General features: G+C 38.9%; 1 protein-coding gene across 1 annotated transcript; it reads left to right on the top strand.

The window, feature by feature from the left end:
- Nucleotides 1-382: 382 nt before the first annotated feature.
- Nucleotides 383-2,317, top strand: LOC131656004 (uncharacterized; the record flags this gene model as incomplete). Its single annotated transcript, XM_058925790.1, has 4 exons — nt 383-568; nt 752-949; nt 1,088-1,303; nt 1,523-2,317. Coding segments are annotated over 4 exons (834 nt in total), but the record flags the coding sequence as incomplete, so codon positions are not given.
- Between the last annotated feature and the right edge of the window lie 8,864 nt (nt 2,318-11,181).

The raw sequence follows: 11,181 nt of genomic DNA, 5'->3' as shown, positions 1-11,181 counted from the left end.
TATTTAAATTAAACAATAACATCAAATAAATAAATAAAAGGAGTAACCAGGTGTGCCCCAAAACCCACGACCAAATTAATAAGAATAATAATCCAATAAATAATTATATTAATAATAATCACCAATTATGAGGTGCAACATAACCTTTAAATAATGAAAGAAAAACTAAAATTGATAAGACCAATGACTGAGAATACGACAAAAAATTTTTAAAAAAAACTAAAAAAAATAAAGAAATGGTAGTAGTGGATTCCTTACACACGTATCTCTTGGTTCGGGTTCGGATTTAGGTTCAGCTTCGGAGTCAGGTTCGGTTGTGTAGACTTTTCTGCGGATAAGAACGACCCTTCTCTCTATCTCTCTCATCATTTTCTCTCTCTAAAAAAATATATACATTATTACCGCCTTCAAGTTCTACAAGAACCCATTCCCTCCTTCACCGCCCCAAACTCTTCTCAACTCTCTCTCTCTAACATTTTTTTCAGTGTCTCCAATCAGTATCTTCAAACTGGCGTTCGAGAATCAAGACACAGTTCGTGAAATCAAACCCAAGAATAGGAGAATCATGGTAATTAATTACGACCAAAACTCCTTGAATCTAGCTCACTCTTATTTAAGCTTCATTGTTTTTGAGTTGACTTGAAAAAACCAGAGTCATTTTTTTTTTGAATTTTTTAAGAATGTTGTGTTTTTGTGTTTTATTTGTGTTTTTGAGTCATGGGTTTGGTTCAAAATTTGATTTTTTTTAAAGGGTGCTGGAGGACCTGATGATGAAGAAAATAGATGGCCTCCATGGTTGAAACCTCTGCTGAAAGAACGTTTCTTTGTTCAATGTAAGATGCACGCTGATTCTCATAAGAGTGAGTGTAACATGTACTGTTTGGATTGTATGAACGGTGCTCTTTGTTCTCTGTGTCTCAATTATCATAAAGATCATCGCGCTATTCAGGTTTGTTTCAACTGTTAATTCAATTAGTTTGTTAGTGTATTTTGTTAGTGTCATTGTTATGTCCTGTATTTTAGATTTTCTTCAATCAGAATTGTTATTGATTTCTAATGAACTATGTTTTTTTTGTGTTTGATATAGATAAGGAGGTCTTCATACCATGATGTGATTAGGGTGAATGAGATTCAGAAGGTGTTGGATATTTCCGGGGTTCAAACATATATTATCAACAGTGCTAGGGTTGTGTTCTTGAATGAGAGGCCTCAGCCAAGGCCCGGCAAAGGCGTCACCAACACTTGCGAAGTCTGCGAGCGCAGCCTTCTCGACTCGTTTCGATTCTGTTCTCTTGGTTGCAAGGTATTTTACATTGCTTAACACAATGTATTGACTTTTCATATAGCAGTGAATGCTAATAATATGTGTTCATATTTTTTACTTTTCAATTTTTTGCTTTCACTATGGACCATTTTGCATTTAAATTCAATTATAGTTTCATTGACTTGTGAAACGTTTTTATTGTAATTTTGATTTTTGAGTCCATGTAATGAATACTAATCAATGTGCTATGAATTCTAGATTGTTGGAACATCGACGAATTTCCAGAAGAAGAGCAAGTTAGCTTCCATGATATCAGACTCAGAGGATTCATACAGCAGCAGTTGCAGTCATGGAAAACTGAAGAACAACATCAAGGTGCAAAGCTTCACTCCTTCAACACCACCACCAACTTCAGTTAATTACAGAACAGCCAAAAGAAGAAAGGGAATTCCGCATCGTGCCCCAATGGGAGGACTAGTCTTGCAATACTAGTGAACAAATTTTAGGTTATTGCTATAATGCCCTTAATGAACCCAGCTAACTCCTTTAACGTCAGAGATTTCCCGCATTCACATTGTCAGAACATGTGAATGCGAGATCTTTCGACTGAAGGAATCTGGGTTGGACTTTAATATATAGATACAAAAGAAATCTGAAGTGTTTGTCTAAATGCTGCTCATCAGTTCCAGTGCTAGAGCTTTTTGGTGAAAAGGGCCAGTGCTTGAAGTGTTGTTGGTGTTAATAGTTAATAGTGTTTGTTTTTGTGTATATAGGAAAAATCCAATAGGAGTGGAAAAATGTTGTATAAGCAGAAAAATAAAACATCTGTAAAATACTAGTTTGATAAAAAGGAACGGTGTAGGAAAATAAGCTAAAAGTTCCTTTGGACCAAAGCTAAAGATGGTAATGACAACAGTATAGGTTGGTTTTCTAGAGTAATTAGGGGGTGTAAATAGTGAAAAAGGTGACAATGACAGTGTACTCTTTACAAATATAGGTGGACTCTATCTATATGTAAAATTGTGAAATACATAATAATGATAAATTTTATAATATCTTGTGTATAGTATTAATTCAATTGTTATTATTTTTAAATAATAATAACTCAAATTATTTGCGTACAGAGACATCGGACTACAAAAACATGCATATAGTGTAGTTTAAATAGTTGTGCAGAGACATTTAACTTCGGAGAAACGTATTTTAGATAAATGTCTTGACTATATGATTGTAGTTTAGATAATTGTGCAGAGACATATAACTATAGTTATGTGGAGACATATAACTATAGCAATATAGTTCAGATAGTTGTGCAGAGACATTCAACTACAAGAACTGATAATCCACTGAAACATTCGACTATGTAGAAACAATTGCAACCGTTATTCTAGCTTACAACATCTCTCACTTATTTATAACTCTTAATTTCTTTTAAGTATGGAAATATTTCCTTTAAAAATGAGTCATGACAAAGTGAATTGATTTTAGTTAAACTTTTTTGAGTGGTGAAGACAATGACATGACCCATTTATGCCGGCGTCTTACGTGGGGATAGTCAATGTTGGGTTCGAAGTTGTTTCCACGTTTCGAGTTATGATTGGATAGCTGAAAAGCAAGACTTATTGCTTCTCGAAAACTGAGCTTATGTGAGCCGCCCTTTTTGTCACACAAACAAAACGATTGTGTTGTGGCCTTGTGGGCGGCCTCGTGTGACTGTGGATTACGTTGCATTTTAAAAACTGGGACCCACATCTTGATTTGATCAATCCAACGGTTTATATTTTACCATAAATCAACGGCTGTGATCAAAAGCAAACGTGGGTTTGTGGCTAAACGCACAAATGGTGTTGTGTTGTGCCACTGTTTGAGAATTTTCTCTACTTAGCAACGTGTTGATGGGTATAGTCCAGAGTAGTGGGAATGGAATCAATCTAAATTTGACATATTTTTCCTTCTTAAGAAATTTTTTTTTTTTATAAGCGAGAAATTTACTAGAAAACGAGTACTAGGGGTACTCGAACCCGCTTACAAAAGCTCGAAAAGCACGAGGTAAAATTACAAGCCAAGTGACATCTACTTAAAATAAAACAGCGGGTTTCTACTAAATTCGTAGAAATTACACTTGGAAATCACAATTTTACCGGTAGTCAACCATTTCCATGCCGTGAATTTAATGTCCCACACACAATCGTCTAAATTACAACTTCCTTCCTTGAAAATCACGCTGTTCCTTAGCTTCCATAAGTTCCACACAACCGCCATCCAAATGATCCCATCCTTTCTCCTACTATTACTGAAGTTCCTGAAACTATTCCCCCACAATAAGAAGTTCTTCCAGACACAAGAATCGAACCCCGGCGACCACCCCATCCATTGGAAAATGTTTCTCCAAATCAAGCCAGAAAACGGGCATAAGAACAGAAGATGGGATAGAGACTCAGTGGCATTCAGACAAAAAACACAGTTATAGTCAGAATTTGGAACCGGAATACCTCGTCTAAGCATTTGATCTTTGGTTGCGGCTCTGTCAAGAAAGCATCTCCAAATGAAAGCCCTCACCTTGAAGGGAACTTCAGTAGTCCAAGAAATACCAAGAGCTTTCTCTACGTCGATGTCCAAATCCTCCACATCCGCGCTACCTGCCATCATGTCGTAACCTCCTTTTGCCGTGTAGCCTTGGTCCTCATCAAGTCTCCAAATCATTCTGTCCTGGGAACCTCTCAACGGAACAATAGTAGCTAACATGGCCAAAAAGGCTTGCTGGCCGATGATAGTAATTCCACCCTGATTAGCGCTTTCGAAAGCCAAATCTCCCCACTCCCAACTAAAACCGTTCCACCTCCCCATCTCTGATAACTTCTTTCCCTTTGTTTTGCTTGCTGCATAACAGTACGGAAAAACATCCCTAAAGCTACCGTCGCCCCACCAAATCGATTCCCAAAACAGAATCGTATCTCCCTGCCCATGCTTGTAATACACATTACCTAACATAACCGGCGTCGTAGAATCGTGGTCAAGCTTAATAATGTTATTCCACCAGGCTGAATTTATCTTTGAACCTCCTGAGACCGAACCTGTTGTGACTGCGTACCGGATATTGCCGTATCTCGCCCCCAGCACCTTCATCCACAGTTCATCCTTGCCCTTCAAAATTCTCCACACCCATTTAAATAATAAAGCCTTGTTAAACACTTCAACATTTTTCACCCCTAAACCTCCCTTCTCCATAGGTTGACAAATTCTCTCCCATCCGACCCAGTGAACCTTCCTCTTGCCCTCCTTTTCTCCCCATAAGAAATTAGTTTGGATTCTTTGAATTTCCTTACCCACCTTCTTCGGAGCCCTGTAAAAAGACAATTGATAAATAGAGATGCTCGATAGGACCGATTTCAGCAAAGTGATGCGGCCTCCTATGCTTAAGCATTTGTTTTTCCAATTGTCCAGCTTCCTTTTTACCTTCTGTAACAACGGATTCCAAGAATGACACTGTCCCATGTTGCATCCTATCGGTATGCCGAGAAAGTTGAAAGAGCTTGAATCGATCCTGCAAGATAAGAAATAGGCTGCAGCCTCTAGAAAACGGTCACTGGTATGAATGCCTATCAGCCTGCATTTATTGTAATTCACACCTAATCCCGAAACGACTTCAAAGGCTCTTAACATAGCTTTTAAAGCCCAAATCTGATTCCAAGAAGCAGGCCCCAACAAGAGTGTGTCGTCAGCGAATTGGATAATGTCCACTTCACACGCCGTCCCCATCTTAATACCTTGAAACTCTCCGACAGCCGTTGTTTTCTTAACGATGCCTGAAAGACCTTCAGCTGCAAGAACAAACAGGAAAGGAGATAAGGGATCTCCTTGGCGGAGTCCTCTACCAACTTTGAACTCCTTGGTTGCGCTTCCGTTTACCAAAACTGACATCCAACTAGAAAAGACCGTTGCATTCATCCAGTTCATCCACCGCTTGCCAAAACCCATCCTCCTCATTACAAACTTCAGATAATCCCAACACACACGATCATATGCCTTCTCGAAATCGACTTTGAAAAGTAAAGTACTTAGCTTAGATTTCTTTACGTGGTCCATAACCTCATTTGCGATCAAAACTCCGTCGAGGATCTGCCTCCCTGGTACGAACGCACTCTGAGATTCCGACACGATGGATCCCAGGACCACTTTCAGTCTTGCTGCCAGAACTTTCGCCAAAACCTTGTAAATGCAGCCTACGAGACAAATTGGCCGATAGTCACCTAAACCCAAAGGATTGTCTTTTTTTGGTATAATAGTAAGAAAAGAAGACAAAATGGCCTTGGATAAAGTTCCTGACGAATGAAAATCCATGAAGAGCTTAATGAAATCGCCTTTCAAAAAACTCCAACATTTCTTGATGAAGTTGAGGTTGAAACCGTCCGGGCCAGGACTTTTAGAGCCCTCACAATCCCACACTGCTTTCCGGACCTCAGCCTCGGTAAAAGGCATTTCCAGCATAGATACATCCTCCACTGATAATTCCTTAAAACTTATTCCATTCAACTCTGGCCTGTTGGTATCAGTTTCAGAATACAACTTTGCATAATAATTCCACACTTCCTCTTTTATCTCAGCAACCGATTCCAACATGCCTCCTTCCGAAACTAAAGGACCTAAATGGTTTCTTCTGTACCTGTCCTTCAAGCAGTTGTGAAAAAACCGAGAGTTTAAGTCCCCATGGCAAGCCCAATCTGATCTGCTTTTCTGCTTCACTAAATTATCTTTCAAAGATAAATTCTGCCATAACTTAGATACGGCTTCGCTTCTCTTCACCACAATCTCCTTAATCATTTCCTCCTTGCAGCTCTCGAGCAAACAATCCGTCTCATTAATCACGTTGATACCTTCGTCAATGTCTAGATTCACTCTATTGAAAACTTCCCTGTCCCAAATGCTTAGACGGGATTTAAGCAACCTCAGCTTCTCCTTGAGGACAAAATCACTTCTGCCCCTGACATCTAAACAATACCACTCTTTTTCAACAAAAGATAAAAAAGCTTCATCATCGAACCAGGCGTCCTTGACACGAAAAGGTTTGGGTCCCCAATCGTGATGATCGATAGAGAGCCAGATCGGACAATGGTCTGAAATGTCCCTTTTATCAATGATTTGCCCGACAATTCCCCAATCTGATATCAAAGAATTGGATAAAAGAAACCTATCGATTCTGCTCATCGAAGTTCCGTCCCCGCTGTACCAAGTAAAAGCCTTTCCTTTGCACTGCACATCAATAAGAGAAGTAGCTGATATAAAGTCTGCAAATTCCCTCATCTCCGTTTTCCTTCCGTGATACTTTGATCCTCGCCTTTCCCTGCTATTCGTGATTGCGTTAAAATCTCCTCCTAAACACCATTCTCCATCTGAATACTTATCTTTCAGCTTGAGTAACTCCTTCCAAAGCTTCCTTTTTTGATTGATGAGACATGATGAATAAACATTGACGACATAATAAAACTTTCCTCTTCTTATTAATTTAATACCTAAATAACCTTCTCCCTTGAAGCTGTGCAGAACCATACAAGAATCTTCCCTCCACATTGTTATCAGCCCGCCTGAGGCCCCCTGGGAGCTAGAAAACGACCATCCCACTTTCTCCTTTGGCCAAAAACTATTGATTAAGCTGGCATCGACGATAGCCAACTTGGATTCCTGAATTAAGAAAATGTCAGCCTTGCCTTCGATCAGAATCTGGTTAACCCTCTTCCTCTTTAAGATGCTTCCTCCACCCCTAATATTGAAAGAACCAATAATCATGATCCCTCGTTTTTGCACTCCTTCGCTGCTTCTGGAATTTTACTGATCCCATGTTCCAAAGCCAAAATCTTCTTTCTGGCGTCATTGTTCCCGTCACAGAGCATCACCCCTGTTCTCGCGATAATAACCCCCAGTTTTTCACCTACATTCGAATCTAAAAGCTCCCAGAATCTGATGTTTCCTTGCTTCATGTCTGCGTCGGAAGTTTGGTCACAGCAGAGAACGGTTCCTGCAGAGAAACTATTGTTCACGCTCTGAGAAGAGAGCGGTGAAGGTATGGGAGATTCGGACAAGGAGGATGCCCGCACAGAGGTATCTTGCACCATCTCCAAAACTGGGTCGTTAATGTTGACAGAAGAAGGCCCATTGTCAAATTTCAAAAGAGACCTTTTCTTGGGCCTTTTCATCTTGCCAACCTTAAGCCCACATAAAGAGTTGACTTCACCCATCTTTGTGTTTCTAGAAATAGGCTGCTTGGTTTTTATTTTCTCCTTTAAAACCGCATCTTTAAAGAAGGTGTCCACAGAAAAAGCCTCTCCTGTTTCCACGTCATCATCACCCTTGAGCTTGGCCCCACCTTTTACTGAATCACGCCCAAAATCCTCCTTTACTGCCTTAACCGCTTCGTCAAAACAAAAACCATCTTTTGAGACCTTTATGTCTAAAGCACGTTTCCCTTTGTGCGCTTTTGTCATATCAGCCTGATCATTCTTGAACTCCGTGATAACCTCTCTACAAGCCTGAGCAGCCTCCTCTACGTCCTTGGAAAAAGTCGAAACTTTTGAAACAGGTGAATCCTCCCCTACGTCGTCGTTCTCATGGATATCCCATTGAAAATCAGAATCTGAGGAAGATGAGATAACCTCCTTCTTCATGGCCTTCTGGGTTAAATTAATACGAATGGGTCCGTAGGAATCCTCGCACAATTTTATCCTAAAGATGGAGCCATTAATGCGGACATTGAAATTTTCGTTAAGAATCATGGAACATCTGGTTCTTACCAAGATCCTTGCAATATCCATGTGGACCCCCTTAGACGTATTCTCGTCGACACAGACGTAAGAGCCAACAGTCTTAGCAATCAACTCAAAAAACTCAAAGTTCCAAGCGTGACATGGTATCCCATAAACCCTTAGCCACGTTGCTCTTTCTTTATCTACATCCTCCTCCCTCCATTCCCTGATCTCTGAAAACCATTGAGACCACCAACTTCTCCCTTCCTCCATCATATCGCGAGTAGCACCCTCCTCTATGTCTTCTAATAAGCATAAGTTTGCACCTAGCGGTGTGACTTTGATTGAGAAATAACCCTCCACCTCGAAACTCGTTTGAATATTATAGGACATCCCCGGATTGACGATCACCCCTATGAAGGCTTTCTTGAATCTTGCTAAAGCGTCAACAGGAGCAGTAAAATTGAGATGACAGCTAGGATTGCCTTTCTTAACCGCTTCAACAAAAGATCTACCTTCCTCTAGGTTGCTGAACCCAGAGTTCTTTGGTGCGCTTCCTTCAGACCGTTGGTTTGAAACGTCACTTCTCATACCACCCAAAAAACTGTAACCCTTTACTCCTCCGTCTACCTTCCTATTGTGATTGGATCTTGCGAAACGAGGTAAGTTCGCATGAATCTTCCTACCCTCCATCATGATGTTGTCGAGCTTCACTGCTAGAACTCTACCATCTTCAACCTTATCAAATCTGGCGAAGCCAAACCGTTTGCCGAACTTGTTCCTCCTGGGTGAAATAACCACTTCTATGATATCTCCCACACAACCAAACAACTCGAAAATATCAGAAGAAGAGGTGTTATCCGGTATTTCAGAGAAAAAGATCGAAGTCAAAGAGTTCCGCCTTTCTGCCGTGATCCATGAACCCTTAGGTGATATGTCCCATTTGGTTTCCAGATGCCTGAAGTTTCTTCTTCCTACCTTTTGCCAAGCCATATTGAAATGAATTTTACAACTTTTTCAATTTACGATCCTCACATATACTTGAAGCTTGGTTTAGAATATAGGTTTAACATGATGAATACATCTTTATCTATGTCATAGATTGCTAGGAAATGTTGAGGCCATGGTTTTCATTTTGACTGATTTTAACTTAAAAGTGATGAGTTTTCCTTTCTTAAGAAATTGAGTATGATTTTTTTCTTAACATGATTATGGATTTTTTTCTTAACTAAATTTGACATATTTTTCCTTCTTAAGAAATTGAGTATGATTTTTTTCTTAACATGATTATGGATTTTTTTGGTATTGTGAATTACTAGGTGGAAATGTTTTTGTCGCATCTAGAAAGAGAAATAACGTTAACTGATTAAGGTTAGAGTCTAGGAAGGATTGAAATGAATGGTTCGCATGATGAAGAATGTCTAAAGGTTATATGAAAATTATTGTGATTTGTGTTTGATTTATATGATTTTTAGTATGCATCATTTTCAATCACATAGAATATCATAATAACGATCGACCTTAGTGACTTGTCCGATTAGAAAAATGGAATTGTCATGATGTTAGTTTTTAGAATTTAAAAAATCATGATATTGTTGTGAACCAAGAGTTTTGATATGGAATTTTGATCATAATAATTATTTTATTTAAATATGCAATTAATCAATTTAAATATATTATTCTTGGTTGTAATTTTTTTTTTAAAATTCTGTTCAATTTTAAGATTTTTTACCTCCATGCCACTAATATGAGATTAAAATCCCATAATGCCACAAAGTGAAAATAAAATATCAATGTGCCACACTTCCAGTTCAGGTCCGGCCAGGCCTTGGACGGACTGGAAGTAAAAAAATTTTGCGTGTTAGGGTCCGGCCAGGGGTGGGCCGGACGCAAACTAGGCCTTTTTTTTTTGTTTTAATTGATTTAAATAATTATTAATTACTATAATTGATTTTTTATTATAAATAAAGATTAAAAAACCATAAAATTAAATAAAAAACATTAAAATATAATTAAAAAAATTTATTTGCCAATATTTATAAAAAACATTAAAATATAATAAATAACATTAAATATGAATAAAAAAATTGTATTTCCAATATTTATTTTATTCAATACATAAACAGGTACAAGGAAAAAAGGCCTATTTTTTTTTGGGCTTTGGTTGGACCATATGGCCCCCAGTGAGACATTTTTTGGGTATCTTTGGTCTCTTACCCTTACCTAACAGTTGCTCAATGTTTGGTGGAGGTTGCCTTTGTGGAGAATCGTCGCTTGAAAGATCATCGTTTTGATGCGACGAACCATCATTCATAAACGTAGCCAGTTGTTCTGGAGTTATTGTCGGTAAATTTTCGAGTACTTGATCATCAGTGATGTCAATGAATGGTTGAGTAGAACCTACAAAGGTTTGTGGCACATTTGATGACATGTCTGGATAGTACACATTTGTGGTGTCAAAGGTATGTTGTGGTTGGGAGAGTGAAAGCGGTTGAGATTGGGAGTATGACTGGTCGAAGTCGGGTTGAGGGATTGGGGTGTTATGTAGCGGTGGTCGAAGTGTTGATTGTTGATATTGTTCTTGGTGATAGTAGTAGTTTGTTTGGGGGGTTGAGGTGTAAGGGGTTGGAATTTGAGATGGTGTGGCAAAAAATGTGTGTTGTTGTGTGGTTTGAGTGTGTTGGTATGTTTGTGAAAAGGAAGAAGTTTGTTGTTGGAATTGTGTTTGTTGGAATTGTGTTGTTGGTTGGAATTGTGGTGTTGTTTGAAATTGTGGTGGTGGTTGGAATTGTGGTGTTGGTTGGAATTGTGGTGTTGGTTGGAATGATTGTGGGATTTCTTGTTGAAAGGCGGTTTGTGGGGTTGATGAAGAGGAGGCATAATGACGAGGGTCAGCCAAATACGTTTCTTTCGACAAATATATTAATGGAATATTTCTTAACCATTGCATATATTCATCGGTGTGGCGTAAAGTAGTACTCACCTCACCTGTCATTATTAAGTTTTTTCTACCCTTCCACTCGTTGTTCTCTTGAATGTTCAAATCTCGATAATTACAATCCTTTACATCATTCTTCGTTACCAAGTGATGATCTCCAAGACACCTCGGGGGTTGAGGGATGTTTTGCGTAAAACCAAATTGAAGCCTAACCATGTCGGCGTGATGCATTTCCACAATAT

Source organism: Vicia villosa, linkage group LG3 (genome assembly GCF_029867415.1).
Source record: "Vicia villosa cultivar HV-30 ecotype Madison, WI linkage group LG3, Vvil1.0, whole genome shotgun sequence".
NCBI lineage: Eukaryota > Viridiplantae > Streptophyta > Magnoliopsida > Fabales > Fabaceae > Vicia > Vicia villosa.
The sequence above is the reverse complement of the archived record's forward strand: the minus strand, read 5'-3'. Positions and strand labels throughout refer to the sequence as shown.